This window comes from Notolabrus celidotus, chromosome 2, assembly GCF_009762535.1.
Source record: "Notolabrus celidotus isolate fNotCel1 chromosome 2, fNotCel1.pri, whole genome shotgun sequence".
Lineage (NCBI taxonomy): Eukaryota > Metazoa > Chordata > Actinopteri > Labriformes > Labridae > Notolabrus > Notolabrus celidotus.
The window spans coordinates 22,966,120-22,987,230 of record NC_048273.1 but is presented as its reverse complement, the minus strand read 5'-3'; the positions used below and the strand labels follow the sequence as shown (position 1 = coordinate 22,987,230).

Genomic DNA, 21,111 nt, shown 5'->3' with positions numbered 1-21,111 from the left:
ATGATTATTTTTTAAGTGAATTTGTAAATGATAGAGTTAGAAATTATAATGGTGTTGAGTATGAATTTATTTTTATGCTGTGTATACCATGGACAAATTCAATAGAGAGTTTATGTAAACTTGTCGTCTTAAAGTTCACTCCTGTTTGGCGGAGAAGCACAAAGTGATTGTACAAAATATTGTGAATGTTTGTATATTATAGATGCAATTTAGTATAATAAAAATAACAATCTTTAATCATAAAGAGTGACAGAGTTTTTGATGATGTTTTAGTCCACTAACATATATGTTGCTCCAAAAACTGAACATATGATCAGCATTAATGGAGCCTTCCCAGATGTGTAAGCTACCCATAACATGGGCACTTATGCATCCCTATACCATCAGGGATGCTGGCTTTGTACTGTGAGCTGATACCAGCTGAGTGGTTCCCTCCCTCTTTAGAGCGAAGTACACAGCATCCATGATTTCCAAAAAGAATGTCAGATTTGACTCATCAGACCACAGGACATTTTTCCACTTCCCCTCAATTCAACTCAAATGGTGTCATGTCCAGAACAAGTGGCAACTTCTGGTCTAAAAATATGAGTCCAATCTGGAAGTGTTAAAAACTGCAGTTCATCGAGGATCGGCTTGAGGCTGCAGCAGAACTTGACAGAGTGAAGCCTCTGTGCCACTTACTCTTTACAGTGATACTGAGACTCACCAGAAACAGATAAAACAGGCACTCCACTAGAGGATGTTATGGACTAAGAAATGTCAGCGTTTATGTTGCTGATGGGAAAAGATGTGATTGGAGTTGCTGAAATTTGATTTGTTACTTAACTAAGCAGTAAACACTGAATCCATAAACCAAGCTAAGAGAACAAACCCAGCTGTTGCAAAACCAAGATCTAACCACTCCTAACCCCCCAATAACCAACTAAACAATCTTTAATCATAACATATATGTTGCTCCAAAACCTGAACATATGATCAGCATTAATGGAGACTTCCCAGATGTGTAAGCTACCCATGCCATGGGTACTTATGCATCCCTATACCATCAGGGATGCTGGCTTTGTACTGTGAGCTGATACCAGCTGAGTGGTTCCCTCCCTTTTTAGAGCGAAGTACTCCTGGCTGGCTCCGGAAGTACTGGAAACCACAGACACACCAATTCAAAAAGGACGAACTTTACAGCAGAAATAAACATGTTTACAGCCAGGTACAAAAGACGAGTGTAGTCTGGATAGCTCATTTACGATTTGGGTCACACTGTGAGGAGGGGGATTTTTTTTCTAACACGGCATTTTCGAAGATATTGAGATTACGAGTCTTCCAATGAGAGGCACAGCTGCCTTGACTGACAGGCGGCAACACTGTAGCTGTTGGCTAGGAGGCTCAAAGCCTGCCTCTGTATGTCACAATCACTCAACAGAAGCAATATGGCTGCTGCCTTTGATTGGGCTCAAAACAGCACTTCAGAAACAGACGGATGACGTCACGGATACTACGTTCATTTTTTATACAGTCTGTGATCCAGAATCAGGATAATCAACCTGGAAATTTTCCTACTTAGCTTTTTTTAAGCTTTACACAAATTATTTTTGTGTTTTGTTGTACTTGTCCCAACATTTTTTAAATGTGTTGCCGACATCAAATTTAAAATGAACATATAATATTTATAGATTTTTTTTCTCCCAATTTAAACATTTAATATGTTATGTTTACAGTATTGTCTCTTAAATAATGGCTTTATATTATCTGAAAGATTACAATTTTCTTTTTATGGATATTTTACACAGGTTAGTTTAATGTGTTCACGTTTCCAGGCTGAATTTAACGTTAGATATGGAGAGACTGTATGGTCGGGTTTTTGTTTTATAAACTTGCTAGTGTATGATATTGTGTTTTTTGGCATTGTTCTCCCGTACATCATACGTCACAGATTGGACCAATCAGACGGCTTGCTTTTCTGTGACCGATATTCTATTATCCAATCAACGGCTTTGTTTTGGCTAACTGCTAGCTGACACAGGCTAGGTGGCTGTATTGAAACCGAACCTCTAAACTTCCTTCAGCAGTAAGCTAGCAGAAAGGTGAGCCTGTCCTTTTATTCAAGAATAACAAATCGAGCTGTTGTGTCAGGATTCAGACTTCAAACATAGCTGACTTGCTAACGGCTACTCCCAACGTCTCCTACTTTAGCCAGTGTAGCTAACTTAGCTGTTCAGCTGTTAGTGTGTCATTCAACTGGATTACTGGAAGCTAATATACAGCTAACCAATCTCTTTATCTTAACGAACTTAACTACCTTCTTATTAAGATGATTACGTCCTGTTTTGAAGACTACTGGAATTGTGGTGAAGCTGTTTGTAAATACTTGGAAGTTATCATCAAACGTTAGCCTGCTAGCTTGTCTGATAACTACGTTATCCATTCATTTATTTGTTTCACGGAAGACACCAACGGGTTCGGTCCACCGGTGTTCTGCCGAGTTTTGCTGCTTTGCCGCAAAAGGCATCTATAGCGCGAATCGACAGCAGAGGTTTTCCGATTCTGTAGAGTTTAGTCCGCAGTATTTACAAGAGTTAATTGTCAATATACGGAACAATTGAGGTCCCGTATGCAACAAACCAATTTAGCCCATTATATGGGGTATCCCGGCTAATACGGGACAGTTGGCAACCCTATATTACCCCTCGACTCACTCCTTTTGCACTCAGAAAACAGGGGGAATGTTTCAATACTCTGGCACAAACCTTAATAGAAAATACCCTCTATGACTGTTACATCCATGGTCAAGCCCTATGTTTTTGGCTGACTGTAAAGTTTTGTTATGAAAAACATGAGCTGAATAATAGTCCTATTGATGTTTGATGTCATTGATTCATATTTCTTTATATAATAATAATATATACACACACATACATATATATGTTCTATTTTTGATAGTGGTGAGACGGATGGTAGTAGTTGTACTGTAGCAGCTCGAGTCTTGCACGTCCACAGGAGCAGGCTGTCTTCAGCAGCGATCCAGAGGAACCTACGAGACAAGGGAGCTCAAGGACTCCAATTAACAACTATGTTCACTGATGTTTCATAATGAGGATACATTAGGGTCTGTGGCCTACATAGGGGAATAAATACCAACAAAGGCATTGATGTCTGAATCGACTATCAGCTGAACTTGTTATTTGAACACCAGCGTCAACCCAAGATTTAACATCAGCACAGACTTTCTCAGTTGGTACATCTGAAGTACACCATGGAGTAATAGCAGCCCTGTTCACAATTTCACATTCCAGAAATGTTAGAACTCCAATGTTGCAGCCAAAGGTGTATCAGAGCCTTATTTTAGTGTGCTATTGTCTTATATGTGGGCTCAAAACATAGACTATATAATCAAACATGGACATAGTCTCTATGACGTCCTCCATCGTTGCTGTAAAGAGCTTTCAGAGTAGGAGTTGAGACGGGCCTTAAAAACCCCTGATGCTACAGTAAGCATGCCTGTCGGTCAATTCAGCCATGTCCCTATTTTTGCAAATCTATGCACAACTCTTTGCCATAACATCTTTAAAAGGGATGTGTTCAAAAAGATCTCACCACTAAGTTCAGAAATGCGCTTCACAGGGCTATACAGCTGTCAAGGAACTGCTGCTTTTTTGTTGCAACACAGCTAAACGTGTGTAGCAACTCAAAGCAAGAGAGAATACCAACAAGAGAATATTGCAGGGGATTGTGGCACATTTTTTGGGGGGGCGTTGCCCACACGTTTAGCTGTGTTGCGCATACCACGACTGCACAATCCTTACATGTTATACCTCGTAAAGGTGACTAATCAGGCTTTCCAACAACATATAAAACTATATCAATTGGTATTGATAAGATCCTTTCCAAACTTTTCTGGATGAGTAAAGAGCTGAATCATCACTGAAAATACATTTTACTCATTCAACTTTGAGATGTAAAGCTCAAACATTAGATTTAATGATCACTCAATCCAGAGAGATATTATCAACAAGTGTTTTAGTGATGGATATATGATTTATGTAAATGTTGAAAGAAATAATAATGTACTGTAAACCGTTGCCAGAATAACCTCCTTTTTTCTGTCTTACAAAGTGGATGAATAGTTTTGAATTTTGGGCCATAAAATGTCATCTTTTCAGTGGGCAAATATGTTACTGTTTCAGTCATTTGATGACATATTAATCAAACATTACAAAAAAGCAAAATAAAGGAGATGAATCTGTTATGCAAGTTGTCTAATTTTGCAGCCTTCGGAACACAAAGGCTTGTGCACAATGCTTCGTATTCTCACAGTCACGTATGTTTTCTTGCACGTCCAGCGCTGTCACTCCAGAGAGCTCTGTCGTAATGCCTCAAACCAACAAGTCAGCGAGCGGGTGCAGTGTGCCTGGCCAGGTATCTGCTCCAGACCAGGGTGAGCCGCCACCGCCGCAGCAGGATGTCAGGTCCCAGGTGGCTGCTGGAGATGGAGGTGGAGGAGCAGTAGACCAGGGAGACCAAGAGATCATCAAATCGCCCAGTGACCCGAAGAAATACAGGTGGGAGAGGGCAGCGTCTGGTTTGAATGTCAGACACCAGACAGGATTTTGTGAAAGGGAACGTGAAATGTTCGCATGGATTCAAAACATAAGATCAAGATAAAGCATGCTCTCACACATACAGCTTATCTCCCCTCATGTCCTCTGCCTCATGGCTGAGTTGTCTGGTTTGTGTGTAACATCGGTCTGGATCCTCTCACTCTGCAGATACATCGATCTGAGTAACGGCCTCCGAGCACTCCTCATCTCCGACTTCAGCGGGTCAGACGGTAAAGGAGGAGAGGACAAGGGGGAGGCAGAGGGCGGGCAGGAGGAGGAGGATGGTGAGGAGGAAGGCGAGGAGGAAGGAGACTCTGGCGAGGGTTCAGAGGAGGACGAGGAGGAAGACGAAGAGGAGGAGCAGGATAGTGACTTCGATGAGCTGGACGAGGAGAACGGAGGGAAGAAGAAGAAGGGGAGCTCTGAGAAGCAGGTGGGTGACGCAAAAATTGACTAATCTAAAGAGACATGCTTTTGAGTGTGTGTGATGGGCGTATGGTAATCCTTGGGAACTATTGAGGCAGACAGAGATTTCCTGTGACCCCAAACAACTTTTACTTTGCTCCCCTCAAAGCCACCACACTCCTTTGACAGAAACAGTCATTTAAACTATGCTGAAAACAGGAATTTCTCGTCTATTGCTGCCTAAGTTCCTAAGGTTAATCATGTTGAGTTATAGCCAAACTCATGAAAAGATTGAAGTCACAAAACAATAAAAGGGACTAAGTGGTTAGGGCAGCGGCAGACCAGTGCTCTGCAGGGTAAAAATACAGTTTTAGTCAATGGAGTCTGGTGGCTTTTAAGAGAGCGATGTAACGTCTGTTTCTCGCTAAAAAGAAGAGTGATAGCTTATCAAAAAAGCTCTCCCTCTGTAGGGAACCTTTCTATAATGTTACAAGACACTTCAAATAACAACCTGAGCCTGTCAGAGACAAGAACAAGAACTTCTAGAGGAAACACTTTGATTCATCAAGGGTTATGTTGCAGCCATTCATACAGGTAGCCATCCATCGTTGTCTGTGAACAAGTTGAATACATGTATTCAAAGACTAGCGGGTATTTTGAAAATGTGTGTTTGTGTGTGTTGTCAGGCTGCCGCTGCTCTGTGCATCAGTGTGGGGAGCTTCAGTGACCCGGAAGACCTGCCCGGCCTCGCCCACTTCCTGGAGCACAGTGAGTCTCACTGCCATATCTGTTAAATGTTCCCTGAACCTGTGGTTCAGTGTTGTTTTTTATCCTGATAAATTCCCCCGCTTGTGTTGAAAACTTCCATCCAAAAACATATAGATAATTCGGATCCCAGCAGAGGGCTGGATTATGGAATTTAATAAAGGAAAACTTAAAAATTGTTCCAAAAAATACAATACTTTTTACATTCAAGTTGATATTTTAGATGTGTTTTTGCAAGTTTTATGCAGTGACATAGTAGAAAAATTATAAATTAAGGTTGTAACAAAAAAGTATGAACCCAAGCGGATAAAAATCAAACATAGGATGTTCGTTTAAAAACATCTGCCAAGATCTATCAGTTAGTGCTGATTCTTGCGTCCCCCGGTGGAAAAAGTCTGTTGTAGATAGCAACCTTCGTGTTCTGTATCTGTATCAGGTCGATCCAATCCAGTTTTCTTTGAAACACCTGGACAAAAGTCACCTGGGATAACCAGATCCTGGATTACAGAAATATTAAAATAATAAATAGTGTATTTCCAAATCTGGATCATTCCTATCAGATTACACCTTTTGAACAACTAGCCCAGGTGAGAATATGCATTGAGATAATGTAGACGGCAGCATCTTAAACATGCTTGTGACTAACGGTGGATTTACACTTTTGTTGAAAAGGAGGGAGATGCATTAAATAGGTGTGTTAGATTTGTGATTAAGGTGAGAAACACTGAGCTTTTGTTTTAGGAAGAAGAAACTTCAGAGCATCTTAAAGTCTGCATCCTAACTGAGAGCTTTAAGAAACAGTTCTCAAGAGTTTCATGACATTTAAGTATTTTATTCAGTGGCCTAACCTTATAAGAACACGTTTATTTATTCAGGGTTTTTTGATTTCCTCTTTTACCTTCATGTTTTATTCTCATCTCCTCCCATCTGACGATTAGTGGTGTTCATGGGCAGTGAGAAATACCCGGCAGAGAACGGCTTCGACGCCTTCCTGAAGAAACATGGAGGAAGCGACAACGCCTCAACTGACTGTGAGAGGACCATCTTCCAGTTTGACGTGCAGAGGAAGTATTTCAGGGAGGCCCTCGACAGGTAAGCCTCTGCTTCCTGTCAACTGTCCTGTAAATGTACTGAAATATATAACATTGTATTTTCCTATTTCATGAATTCATTATAAATCCATCTAAAGTGTGTTACTGGCTTATATAACCCTGTAAATGTGATTATAATGTGCATGGAATAATGGATGTTGTCATTATTAAATTGCTGCGTTTATACATTTTTCAAAAGCTTTATAATTAACAGTATCTCTAATACATTTCTTGCTCTTCATCTGACTTCATCACAATGGTGTGAAGCATGAAAGCAAACCCAGACCTCCATCCAGAAGGCAAAATGTGCAAACGCTTAGGGAGAAAACATTTATTTTAAGTGCTCATGTCCAGATTACAACGAAACTGTGACCTGTTGTGCAGCCCTAATATCATCTGTATGTGTTCAAGGTGGGCTCAGTTCTTCATCTGTCCTCTGATGATAGAGGATGCCATCGACAGGGAGGTGGAGGCTGTAGACAGCGGTGAGCTCACATACAAACACAAACTGCACTTTGTACCTGCACTGAGTCGCTCCCAGCTTCTACTTCAGGTGATGTTTTCACACGTTTATGCTCTCTCTGTGTTTCTCCGTGTCGCTGTTCTTCTTTCCATTTACAGAGTACCAGTTAGCGAGGCCATCTGACTCACATCGGAAGGAGATGCTGTTTGGGAGTTTAGCTAAACCAGGACACCCTATGAGCAAATTCTGCTGGGGTAAGAATGCAATATGTTCAATCCTCTGATAAGATCCTTTTTATTTTCCACTTCCTCCAACAATGAAGTTGTTGCACATTAAGATGAAAAGAGTAATGTCTTCATGTTTGATCACTGCTTCACTCCTGTTTCTGTCAGGTAACGCTCAGACATTAAAACACGAGCCCAGAGAGAAACAGATCAACACCTACCAGCGACTCAGAGACTTCTGGAGGAGATATTACTCTGCTCATTACATGACATTAACCGTCCAGTCCAAAGGTATGCATTTTTATTTGGAGTATGCACAACCTCAAAATAATTACAGTCTCAGAGCTTATGATCTCAAAATAATAAGAAATGATCATAAACTCAGGGCCACAGTTGATGTAGTACCACACCAAGTGACGAAAATGATCTAATAAAACCTGAAATGCAGAGCCTGATCTCAGCAGTAGGCTGAAGTTTTTTTACAACATTTTTTTCTTTTTTATATTTTATTATATATCTTAGAATAGATATTAGGGTTGTGAAAAAATGTTAATCTCATTGATATTATTTTCCAGGAAGCATCAACATCAAAAATAGAATATTAAGTGTACGGATGCTGTGAGGATCTTTCAGTTTGTGTGGATTTTGGCGCCCCCTGTGGACAGAGTTGGATATCTAACACAGTTTTCACAGTCACACTGTGACTAAATTAAACTGCACCAGAGATCATCTTCTTAGAAACACTGCCCACTGACCATAGACTGTATAAAATATGGACGAAGGATTTGTGATGTCACCCATCTGTTTCTGAAGAGCTGTTTTGAGGCCAATCGGCGGTGGCAGCCATATTGCTGCTGTCGAGCAATTGTGGCGTAAACGGGCAGAGTTTTAGCCTCCTAGCCAACAGCTACAGTGTTCCCGCCTGTCAATTAAGTCAGCTGTGCCTCTCATTGGAAGACTTGTAATCTCAATATCTTCGAAAGTATGTTATAAAAAAATTGACCCCCCCCGTACAGTGGTTGCCGATCGAGAAATGAGCTATCCAGACTACACTCGTCTTTTGTGCCAGCTGTAAACATGTTTATTTCTGCTGTAATTGTCGTCTTTATCCCATTCATGTGTATGTGACTTACAGTACTTCTAGAGCCAGCCTCAAGCAGATCCTCAATGAACTGCAGTTTTGAGCACTTCCGCCCTGGACTCATATTTTTAGACCGTAGGTTGCTGCTTGCCACTGACCAATCACTTCTCTTGATCATGGAGCTGATGGAGGAGGAAGAAAGACCGGCAGGACGCTTTGTCTACCTGTATGATTTAACATGTGAAAAATATCAATGAACGCTATCGATCATGCTTTCCCAACATCATCCTTCAGCAGAGACTAAATAAGCCAGACATCCAAAAGACAACAGAGATCTGTTGAACCTGCTTCATAGTATAGGCCTGCTCACTACAAATCTAAACCGGTCTGTCCCAGATTAAAGCTTTAACAATCAGGCCCTGTGATGTTAATAAGATGGAGAGGTAGTTTCCCATACATACAATATCACAGAATGACAAATAGAGATAATTGAAACAATAATATAAGGTCAGGATACAAGTGATTATTCTGCTTGTGCAGCATGAAACGCTCTCTTGTTTGTGCTTTTTGTTATTCAGAGACTCTTGACACTCTGGAGCAGTGGGTGAGAGAGATCTTCATCAAAGTTCCCAACAAGTACGACATCACACACCAAAACAAATATCATCTAATACGTCATGTTTTATTGATTTTGCATTAGTAGTGATTTTCAAAAGCACTCTCAATATGTATTGCTATCAGTATAAATGTTTGTCAGTATTCTTGCATAGATAATACATCTTTTAGTATTATAGAAACACAGATAGTGCTGCAAAATCCGCTCACAGGAAGCAAACTATTTGTGTTTTGTCAAACTGTTTTTCCATCCCAGCGGTGAACCTCGGGCTGACTTCTCTGACCTCCAGCAGCCGTTTGACACACCGGGCTTCAACAAGCTCTACCGAGGTCTGAAACTGTTTTTATTTCACTAACTGTATCATTTGAGTATTTGTGCATCATATGTTTTTATATAATACACGTAGAAGCTCTCCTACTTTCACACTAAGACATACCTCTGTGTGTTTCAGTGGTCCCTGTGAGGAAGGTTCACGCTCTGACCATCAGCTGGGCCGTACCTCCACAGGGGAAACACTACAGGTGAGTCCAATACTCATTTTTAACCCATCACCAATCATGAAATATCAGAGGTAAGCTCAATTCAAACAAAGTATTTTGAATTTGTTTAATACGGCTGGATTTTGGGGAAAAATAGCCAAGAAAGATTTTTTTAGACAGATTTTATTTTGGATACTTTACTTTTCATATTTGGCATATCTTCAAATAATATGAATAATAGAAATGTATTTCCATATTGAGAAAAGCAATGAAAGGGAGAAAGAAAGAGATAAAGAATGGAAAAAAAGAGAGAAAGAAGGAAAGATGGAAAGGAAGAGAGACAGGACAAAATAATGTCTTCATTATGGGGAAAATCACAAATATTAATTAATATTTTATTTTATGGATTTTAATGTTTTTATTTTCTTCAGTTTTATTTGTATTATGGCTGTGAATAAATCAGTGTAATAAAAAATAAACGACAGATATGTTTATATTATTGAATCAGTGAAGGTGATAGGACGGTATAAAAGTTGTGAAGGTCGTGTGTATTTATTAAAACATGCTTTAAAATAAGATACGTACAGGCTAACAGGTGTAACTGTTTGTGGTAAGCGTCTCCTAAATACATTACAAATTTGTGTGCTCATACTATATTTACTCTTTGATGTCTCGTGGTGGCTCCGCTGTGGTCAAAATGAAGTTCAGAGTGCTTTTTATACCCTTGTTTTTGCTACATTAGAAAAGTTGTTATTATTATTATTATTAACATATAAAATACATCAATCCAGTAATCTCAGCGTGTCTGATTTTACAGGGTGCTTTTCAAACACCTTCTTTAATCCCCAAAGATACAGCTGGCCTGAATCAACAGTACAAAAGACATCAGACACAGGGGACGTTCATACAACAAGAAATCATACATTAGAGCTAAGAATATGGAACAAGATCTAAGATTAATTGTGGTATAATGTGGACTTCAAGAAGATATGTGAAATATGATAGTCATGTGGTTACAGAGGGGAGAAGTTTACACTTTTAGGCTTAAGAAAGGTTGTTCATTCCTTTACTTTCCATCCTGTGCTTCTTTATGTATGAGCTTTTAATTAGCAAAAATGCATCAAGCATCTCAAGGTCACTGACACAGGCTGAATAAGTGTGCCCCACTTTCCCATCATTTTGCCACCAGTTCTTTTGGAGCCATACAGCACAGGTCATTTGTTCCAAAAGATGTTTAGTTGTTTAACAACATTTATAAAGAGGTCAGCAATAGGGCCGTTTTTTTCTGAGCCAATATCTTGTAATGGCCTTTTTGCTTGATGCTGGCTAAATCTGTAAGAGCTCCGGCTGTTGTACTGTGTTTTGAATAAATCTGAAAGAGGCCGATGAGTTTGCTCAGCTTTGCAGAAAATAACTGAATGATTTCAGAACAGTGTGTTAAAAATGTGTCACCTCTCATATTCAGGAGTCCAGCTGGTGCTCACAGTCAAAAAGCTGCTCTTCAGACTGCCATACAGTCAGATTAGACCTCACAATGTGTGTGTGTGTGTGTGTGTGTGTGTGTGTGTGTGTGTGTGTGTGTGTGTGTGTGTGTGTGTGTGTGTGTGTGTGTGCGTGTGTGTGTGTGTGTGTGTGTGTGTGTGTGTGTGTGTGTGTGTGTGTGTGTGTGTGTGTGTGTGTGTGTGTGTGTGTGTGTGTGTTTGTTTGTTTGTCAGGGTGAAGCCTCTTCACTACATCTCATGGCTGATTGGACACGAAGGAACTGGCAGCATCCTGTCTCTGCTCAGGAAGAAGTGAGTTATGTGGAAATAACTGGTGTTAAGCAGTCCAAGATCATTCTGGTAGTTTAATGCTGAGCTTTTTTAGAAACATATTGTGGTTAAAGATACATTTCGTCTTGAACTAAAAGCTCTTTTTCCTCTAGGGATAATTTATTTAATGTTGTCTTACACTTAGAATCACAATCTGAGCCCGCCAGGGACAAAAACAAGAACTGTTAGTGGACACACTTTTATATTAAACCAGGTCCTTCTGTTTCAGGCTGAAAAATTCACCTCGAACGATCCCAAAACGTCACAACCCATGAGTCATTTAAACCAGGACATATAAAAATCACTTAAAATAAAAGTGTAACTCCTCAATAAAGGCTGGCGGCTCACTTTATTAAATGTATAATGTGTGTGTTTGTGTGTTCAGATGCTGGGCGCTGGCTTTGTTTGGAGGAAACAGTGAGACTGGTTTTGACCAGAACACCACCTACTCCATCTTCTCCATCTCCATCACCCTTACCGACCAGGGCTACCAGAACTTCTACCAGGTCAACACACACATGCACACACCCACTCCATACCTCACATGAATCAACGTTATCATTGGCTGAGCTCAGTTACTGCAGCAGTCGCTTGTAGGATTGCTCACTAGACATGGCACTAACAGATGGTACTACAGAAAGATGGCTGTGATGAACACACTTGAATCCTTTTTCCCTCTGTGAGACCTCCAAACGAACTAATATACCAGTGCACTTATATTCCAGATTTTACGGTAATCATGTACAAAATGGAATTGAGCAGAAAACCTCAATACAAACACAAAAACACGCACAGGGAGATAAATTATGTTGTGACTGCTTTTATTTCTGTAAATCTCTCAAGAGGAGATTTTTTTCAAGTATTTCTTTAATTTCAGTGATTGTGTTCTCCTCTTTGCAGGTGGTTCATTTAGTGTTTCAGTACCTGAAGATGCTCCAGACTCTGGGTCCCCAGCAGAGGTCAGCCTACACATACAAATACACATATCCACATTTTTTTATCATCCTTTTTACAAAGCACTTGTTTATATCATTGACCGTATTGAAAGATGGATAACATGGCTACACCTCCACTATTTGTACAAAAATAACACCCAGAATGTTCCAGATATTGTGGAAATTATTTAAATGGTTGAGATACAATATTGACGTACAAAACAAACAAACATTTACCTTGTTGCTAAAGCATTGTCGCTCCCTGAGGTGGGTCCAATCCACAGCAGAACAGATTCTTGTGTGGGTTTGAAGCAGACACTCATTGGTCAACAGAGCTGTCAATCTTGATGGCAAATCCTGAACACTTGCATAAATCAGCATAAGAAATAACTAAAATGACAGAAACATGTTTGACAAATATTTATTTGACCTGGATTCAGTTTTTTACAGTTTAACCCATGTCCCATCTGTTAACATGGAGGAGATGGGCTTTATGACAAATACGGCAGCTAGCCACAAGGGGGAGCTGTAAATCTTTTGCGTTCACTTTTGCTTTTACAAACTACAACTTAGACTTAACATGAGGCTGGCATTTCAGGCCCACAACAATAGATATTGATAATTAATTTAACTAACTAACAATTATATTTATATCTACTATATCTGTAGTAGGGATGTCAATTTCAAGTATTTTCCCTGATCGAAATGTTAACGATCAAATATGGATTGATCATTTAAAAATAACGTAAACATTTTCCATGTCAAAAATAATGCCAAATGCATTTTGTGACGGTATTAAATAGCTACGGATCATATTGAGGCGTACGAATGTAAAACGCTGAATATCAACGCGTGGAGCAGGCTCATAATCTCCGCGGACACATAAAGTGAAGGCTCAGGCTACAACATGTGGATTTACTGCAACAAGGGAACTGAACAGAAACATATTTTAGACTCACAGTGTCCAGTTTTCTGTCTACTCGTTCTTATTGAGAAAAATAAGCATGTAAACGCAGTCAGGTGTCGACCGGGAGAGCAACTGAGTCATAATCAGTCCGGCAGCGAGAAAAAAAGCGCTCGCGGAGACCCGTCACTCAGCCGCAGCTGAGCGTCTCCACTGTGCGCAACACCTATAGCGGCTGATTCAAATAGAAGCATGCTTTAAATTTGAAACACCTCCCCGATAGCTGAACAAAGTATGAGACCACATGATGTTTGTTCCCCGTGGTACAAAATCAAAACAAAAAATGTGTTTGAGTAAGTGCCTAACAATCAATTAATTGATACTCGATTCATTGTTTACATCCATAATCTGTAGTCATGTACTGAGAATTATTGCACTTGAGAAATCTTGTTCCTCTGTTATTGCATGCTGTTACATCACGTACAGTTTTCTTTTTACTATCTTTCCACTCATTGAACTGTGTGTGGACAACATCATTGAAATAAATTGAGCCTAATTCACCTGCCTGTAAACACACTCATTTCTAGGTGCGGTAAATTTCTCTTCTTATTTGAAAGGGTACTTCAGTGTTTTTTGTTGTTTAAAGTTTTGTACTTTTTCAGGATCTATGAGGAAATTCAGAAGATAGAAGCCAACGAGTTTCACTATCAGGAGCAGGTAAAGAAATCTGGACTAGATAATCCTTTTGATGTAAATAATTTTGGTGATAATTAATTAGCTTCATCTCTGTGGTTGTGTGGTTATTAAATCTGCAGTATTAATATAGAGTTAAAAAAGGATGGTACGAGCCCTCAGGATGTAAACACAAACAGGTTTTAAACCATCAATCATCACTATCATTTTGTCGGATGTTAACTAGAAAACTAATTGCAAACATTAACGTGCTTTGCAGTTACAATATGTTCTTCAAAAATGCAAACATTTGGACAAATATCGATCAAATATAGGATGTTCTAAGCTTTCACTGAGGTGAAAAACCACATAACACTGCAGTTAATTTTAATTATTTCATGCAGATTCATAGCTTAGGAAACACGTGTGACATTAACATGCTCTCTGTTATTTTGTCATCGGTCTGTCAGACGGATCCCATCGAGTTTGTGGAGAACATCTGTGAGAACATGCAGCTGTTCCCCAAAGAGGACTTCCTGACTGGAGACCAGCTCATGTTTGAATACGACCCCCAGGTGATATCATTACGTTTATTGTTTAAGAAATTGTGAAATGTATAGTGTGAGGATTAAAATCAGCAAAGACTGCATGTTCAATGCACCGCAAAAACCAAAATGAAATACTGAATGTCCAGTCATAATATTTAGTGTTTCTTTAGTTCATTAAAATAACAGTGAATTTCTCTCTCTGTATGTGTGTGTGTGTGTGTGTGTGTGTGTGTGTGTGTGTGTGTGTGTGTGTGTGTGTGTGTGTGTGTGTGTGTGTGTGTGTGTGTGTGTGTGTGTGTTTCAGGTGATCAGTGCTGCTCTCTCCCTGCTGACTCCTGACAGAGCAAACCTGCTGCTGCTGTCACCGGAGAACGAAGGTTGCTGTGCACTGAGAGAAAAATGGTTTGGTACCTGTTACAGCAAGGAGGGTAAGACACACACACACACACACACACACACACACACACACACACACACACACACACACACACCTCTAATGTTGGTGTGGCTTCATGTGTTTCTAAAATGCTTCACTTTAAAAACAAAAAGAGGAAACAGGAAGCAGAGTCAAACACTGATGTGTTTTCAGTACTCTGTCGCTGTAACTGAATTTCCATATTTAGTTGCAAAGAGTCTTTGTAAAGTATTTTTTTTTGTTAACTAATTAATATCATGTCATACATTTCTTATTTATTTTATTTTTATATTACCAGGAATAGTCCCATAGAGATACAGAGTCTCTTTTACAAGGGAGTCCTGGCCAAGACAGCAGCATTAAGAGTTTCACAAAGAAAACAAGACAAAACAACAAACAATAACACATAACTGTAACGTCAATAAATACATTAGCAGTGTTAAGCATTAAAAGATGTGCACAAGCTGATCACATGATCCTTAATCCTCCAATCAAATTAAACAATCCAGTTTTAGGTGAGTTTGAAGCTCAGACCAGGATGAAGGAGCAAAAACATTAAAAGCACTTTTACAAAAAACAGATCGAGTCAGAGGAATGACAAAAATATGTTGTCCATGGGACGGAAGATTACAGCCACTGACAACTTTAGGAGTCATTTAAGACCGTAAATAAGACGGCAGATCATGGAGTAGGGCCTTATAGAGAAAGAGATACCAGTGCTCCATCCTTCTGTTGTATAAGGAAGACAAGCCAACCTTTTCATACAATATACAATGATGTGTGCTAGAATTCGTACAAAGACGTAATGAAGGCAGAACTCAGTTGCAGCTCTGTGGCTGAATTGCAGTGCGTTAGAAGCTTTGGTTTCTTATTTCCTGTTTCCCTGTTTGCTGATGTAAAAACAAGAAGAGTTAAATGATAAAACACCTCAACATTTTAGAGTGTAATCATATTAAACCCTGGGTGTGTTTGTTTTATGTCATTAGACATCTCTGAGGAGTGGGCTCAGCGCTGGAGCGGAAACTTCGAAGTCAACCCTGGGCTCCACCTCCCTGCTGAGAACAAATTTATCGGTCTGTACAAACAGGATGTGAAATGATATAAGATCATGTTGTGTTATTGAAGTGTGGATAGGGATAATTTTCTTGCATTTTAACTGCTAAAAAGTCAGGACCAACGTCTGTTTGTCAGATTCATGATCGTTTCTCGTCTTGGTGCTACAGCCACAGACTTTGACCTGAAAACGTCGGACTGCCCGGACACAGAATTTCCTGTGAGGATCGTAAACAATGAGCGAGGCTGTTTGTGGTACAAAAAAGACAACAAGTTCAAGATCCCAAAAGGTGAGTCTAAGTGTCATGTCTGCCTGAAGCTGTCTGAGCAATAACTGGGTGCGGTTTATAAATCAGTGCTAAACACTGCAGTGGGATGTTAACTACTCCGTAAGGAGAGGAATGGTATGTTTTGTACAGAAAGGTCCTGGAGGTGCAGAGCGATCAGAAAACATCAGCTTTGATGAAAAATAAAGGTCTCATTCATTAAATGCAAATGTAACACACTCGCATCTTTACCTTTCAGCTTATATCCGCTTCAACCTGATCTCCCCGCTCATTCAGAAGAGTCCAGAAAAGTAAGAGTCCCGTGTCCAAATCATCCATTATGGAGCATTATGAATGAACTTATCCGCTTTACCGAGTATCCTCTCTCCTACAGTCTGGTACTGTTCGACATCTTTGTGAACATCTTGGCTCATAACCTGGCGGAGCCAGCTTACGAGGCCGACGTTGCCCAGCTGGAGTACAAGCTAGTGGCCGGAGAGCACGGCCTGGTGATCCGACTCAAAGGATTCAACCACAAACTGCCGGTGAGGAAACATGGTCTAATTATAAATCAGTCTTTATTTATATAGCGTCAGTTCACAACGAATGTTATCCAAAGATGCTTTACAAACAGAGCAGGACCAGATCGTACTCTAAGTTATATTATTATCAAGACTCAACATCAAAACAGATTAAGATCCAGTACCATTTTACAGACAGGACTCTGATCCACCATGAACAGAGCACTTTGCAGCATACAGCAAGTTACAGCGGCAAGGACAAACTTCATTTTAACAGGCAGAAAGCTGGAGCAGAACCAGACCCATGTTAGACAGCCATCTGCTGAGACCGTGTTGGGGTGGGAGAGCGGGATAGAGGAATAGAGGGAGATGCAGAGAGAGAGACGGATAGACACAAACAAAAACACTAGCTGCTTGTAGACGTATAGCTACAGTGCCACTAGTGAAAGTAAATGTAAACGTCCACACTGTCCTCCCTCCTGTTTCAGCTGCTGTTGAAGCTCATCGTGGATCATCTTGCCGAGTTCAGCACGGAGCCGGGCGTCTTCACCATGTTCTCGGAGCAGCTGAAGAAAACCTACTTCAACATCCTCATCAAACCCGAGAGACTCGGGAAGTACGTCTCACACACTGGAAACACACTTTAACACTAAAACACACAAGGTTTGAAAAGTTTCTAAGAATGTGACCACAAAACTTCAGTGATGTTCTTGTACAGCACACTATAGAGTGTGTTTACATGGACATGATGTTTAAACTGATATAGATGGTGCATATTTAGAGTACTGTAGATTCCTGATTATTGGGCTTCATCCAATGAAGGTACTGTGTATTCATACCCTGTATTTATGAGATAATAATAATACAACACTTCTTCAAGATCTGATTTAGCTGTGTGTCAATGCTGTTAGCTAACCAATGTGAGGCTCTGAGTATGAGGCTGTGTAGGTGTTTACTTCTTTAACAGCCACAGGATTTTAAGATCATGGGATGACTGAGCCTTTAATCATACCAAAGAGATGCGACTGCAGAGAGTCCCCCTGACAGAGTGATGTTTCAGAATTAACCTCCTGTCTCTCTGTCTGCAGGGATGTCCGTCTGCTGATCCTGGAGCACTGCCGCTGGTCCGTCATTCAGAAGTATCAAGCCGTCATGAAGGGTCTGACTGTTGATGACCTCCTGACCTTTGTGTCCGGGCTAAAGGCGGAGCTGTACACCGAGGGGCTGGTGCAGGGAAACTTCACCAGCGCGGTGAGACGCAGCAACAAAAACAAACATGTTTGGATACTTAAATAGTCGACTGTTCCTCCTTGGGGTCCACACAGGGAGTTTTGATCTAATGTGACCAGGGTTACTGAAGTCTTAGCTCTTGAGGTTCAGTTTAGTTATGGACTTCTTTCTCTCTCTCTTTAACAGATATTTAGTATTTCTTATTGTAGTTAACGTTTCCAGTTTTAAGACAAGTTGTCTTCTCACACTTGTTTGTTTCCTCAACAGGAGTCAAAAGAGTTCCTGCAGTACTTCATTGAGTGAGTATGCTGCTTCAATTGTGCACTGGCATGTTTTTGATGATGGAACTATTGTTCAAAAATGGTTTAACTATTTAAAATGTTAAAAATCTTTCAAAAAACCCACAAATCCTTTGTACCAAACATAAAAGCCAGTGTCCTGTCACATTTATTCAGAGCAGAAAGCCTCTGTTAAATTTCATAATCACACTCAAACAGTTTAAAGCCTGAAACAGACATTTTAGAATGAGATAATATTTCATTTTAGCACCTTTACTTGTGTAAGTCTTTGTTTTGGGGATATTATCAATGAGTTGGATATTCAGCTGTAGTTATAAAACTCTCACATCTCAACACACAAAAGATCAAGTGCATGCTCAGTGTAAACATTTCCCCATTGGTGTGTAAATGGGATTTTACAATTGTATGGTACTCTCTGCAGTAAGCTGCAGTTCCAGCCTCTGTCAGCAGAGGTCCCCGTTCTGTTCCGGGTGGTGGAGCTGCCTCTGAACCATCATCTCTGTAAAGTCAAATCACTCAACAAAGGAGACGCCAACTCTGAGGTCACCGTCTACTTCCAGGTAGACAACTTACTTTTTTTCACGGTGGTTGTAGGACTTGTTCTGTTTTGAATTGAGTGACTTCTTCCTGTTTTGATATATAAATGTGTCTCCCGGTTTTAGTCAGGGCTGAAGAACCTGAGGGAGCACGCTCTGATGGAGCTGATGGTGGTGAGTGTTGGCAGAGTTATAACTGTAACTGCGCACAGAGGAGACCTGCAGGGGATTGTTGTGAACTCGATGTCTCCGTCTGTCTCCACAGATGCACATGGAGGAGCCATGCTTCGACTTCCTGAGGACCAAAGAAACACTGGGGTCAGTTTTAAATCCTAGAGATGAGCTACAAGCATCCAGAGAATCTGTTTTAACCTTAAGATTTTTTCAAACTTCATCACAGTGCTCTGACTGTCATACCTTTGCTGTAGATAATGTTGTAGATTATTAAGAACTGATAATCAGGATCTGTCTCTCTCAGGTACCAGGTGTACCCAACCTGCAGGAACACCTCAGGGGTGCTGGGATTCTCTGTCACCGTTGAAACACAGGCCACAAAGTTCAGGTGAGCCGACATCTATTGACCCCTGCTGCAGGTTTTGTTCCTGTGCAGATCCAGCGGACCGAACAGACGTTTCCTTTTCCTTGTTTCGTCCTTACAGCACAGAATTTGTGGAGACTAAGATCGAGGAGTTCCTCGTCAGCTTCGGCGAGCGTTTGTCAAGTCTGAGTGAGGAGGCATTTAAAACCCAGGTGAACGCTCTCATCAAGCTGAAAGAGTGTGAGGACGCTCACCTGGGAGAAGAGGTCGACCGGAACTGGTTTGAGGTCGTCACACAGCAGTATGTCTTCAATCGGCTAAACAAGGAGGTGAGGCGCCCTACTGAACGTCTTTTTTCACATTCCAAAAAAAATGTATGATCTAGTGTCAAACTACACGTCGAACCTTTAGTAACATCTAGATAATGTGCAGAAATGGGGCTCTAAGTTGAACTCAAGTTTCTGGATTCAAAATTCTGTTGAAAAGTGAAAAATACTTGGCGGTCAAACTTTTGAGTTTTTTCTGCTTTTCTGTGTTTGATTAACGACTAAATATTTTTGGTTTCAAAGAATCAGTTTTTGTCTTAGATGTGGCTGCAAGCCTTCGGCTCTGGTTCTGTTCCCGCTCTGTCTCTATAACTGACTCTGTTTTCTGCAGATTGAGGCTCTGAAGCTCTTCAGTCAGGAGGAGCTGGTCTCCTGGTTCCTGGAGCACAGAAACAGCAGCAGCAGGAAGCTCAGCGTGCATGTAAGTCTGTGTTTACTCTAATGTTGAGACAAGCCTCTAAAGGTCGTCAGTATGCATACTGACGATTCTTAAGAGTCTTTCTTTTCTAGCTCTGTCCACCAGTCTTCAAGAATTTCTATCGAGTCCAGTTGCCTTTTCAGATCAAGCTTTGAATGACCGTGACCTGGATGACTGAGAACCTTCGCAGATATGTTGAAAAGCGTTGGTGTGTCAGCAGGCTGGTGTCAGATGAGATGAACAGCACAATGCAGGAACCACTTTGTTTACATTATCCACAGCTAAGATTCACAGTGGGTGATACATTTGACTGTTAAAAGAAAGCAGGAGGAGAAATTACTCTCTTCCCATTTACAGGGAAAGATTAGCATAAAGAAAAGACCTCCTGCTTTGTCCACATTGGGCACTGAAACTGAATGTTCCTCACTGAGGCCCCAAAAAATGAACGTGGTGCTGCAGTGTTTCATTACGGTGACATTTGAACAGCTTTTTCTCATACAAAGGTAAATTCTTGCTGTCATGTTGGATGTATTTACTGTCTTGGTCTGGACCAGGTGGTCGGTTTCGGGGTGGAGGAGAATGACCCGCCGGAGCAGAGCATCTCCTGCAGCCTGGAGGGCCCAGTCTCTCCCCCCTCTTCCTCTGCCTACGGTGAGGTGAGCGAGCTGACCTTCCTGCCGGCCTCCTCACCGGCACTCAAAGACGTCACGCTTATAACTGACATCAGAGCGTTCACCTCCTCCCTCCCCCTCCACCCCTACCACAAGATCCTCAGCTAGGTCAGGACGGAACTTGAAGCCCGCCTCAATGTCCCTCTGTGAGAAAATACAGTGAGCGATGAAACATCTAGCATCGATGTTTGATCATGACGGGACTTTACACCCATATGGGTGTTCAATGAGTGGTTGTTTCAATGCTGC

General features: G+C 40.8%; 1 protein-coding gene across 1 annotated transcript; it reads left to right on the top strand.

Annotated features, from left to right (window-relative positions):
- The first annotated feature begins 1,824 nt into the window (after positions 1 to 1,824).
- On the top strand, positions 1,825 to 21,034 carry nrd1b (nardilysin b (N-arginine dibasic convertase)). The gene is made up of 31 exons (XM_034706200.1): positions 1,825 to 2,081; positions 4,338 to 4,556; positions 4,764 to 5,028; positions 5,687 to 5,768; positions 6,704 to 6,857; positions 7,268 to 7,341; positions 7,478 to 7,573; positions 7,712 to 7,834; positions 9,203 to 9,260; positions 9,496 to 9,569; positions 9,692 to 9,761; positions 11,435 to 11,512; positions 11,916 to 12,036; positions 12,431 to 12,489; positions 14,032 to 14,086; positions 14,512 to 14,616; positions 14,894 to 15,017; positions 15,991 to 16,077; positions 16,228 to 16,347; positions 16,583 to 16,634; positions 16,718 to 16,868; positions 17,333 to 17,460; positions 17,933 to 18,095; positions 18,342 to 18,373; positions 18,795 to 18,933; positions 19,036 to 19,083; positions 19,175 to 19,227; positions 19,388 to 19,471; positions 19,569 to 19,776; positions 20,105 to 20,194; positions 20,746 to 21,034. Exons 2-31 carry the CDS (start codon positions 4,366 to 4,368, stop codon positions 20,968 to 20,970), a joined length of 3,309 nt encoding a protein of 1,102 aa, XP_034562091.1. The 5' UTR covers positions 1,825 to 2,081; positions 4,338 to 4,365; the 3' UTR covers positions 20,971 to 21,034.
- The last annotated feature ends 77 nt before the right edge of the window (positions 21,035 to 21,111 follow it).

Excerpts from the sequence above, each read along its gene's own strand:
- nrd1b (XM_034706200.1), top strand. The coding sequence starts at position 4,366 with ATGCCTCAAACCAACAAGTCAGCGAGCGGGTGCAGTGTGCCTGGCCAG. Across the intron at positions 14,087-14,511 it reads AGTTTCACTATCAGGAGCAG|ACGGATCCCATCGAGTTTGT; the intron begins GTAAAGAAATCT and ends TCGGTCTGTCAG. Across the intron at positions 19,777-20,104 it reads TCAATCGGCTAAACAAGGAG|ATTGAGGCTCTGAAGCTCTT; the intron begins GTGAGGCGCCCT and ends TGTTTTCTGCAG.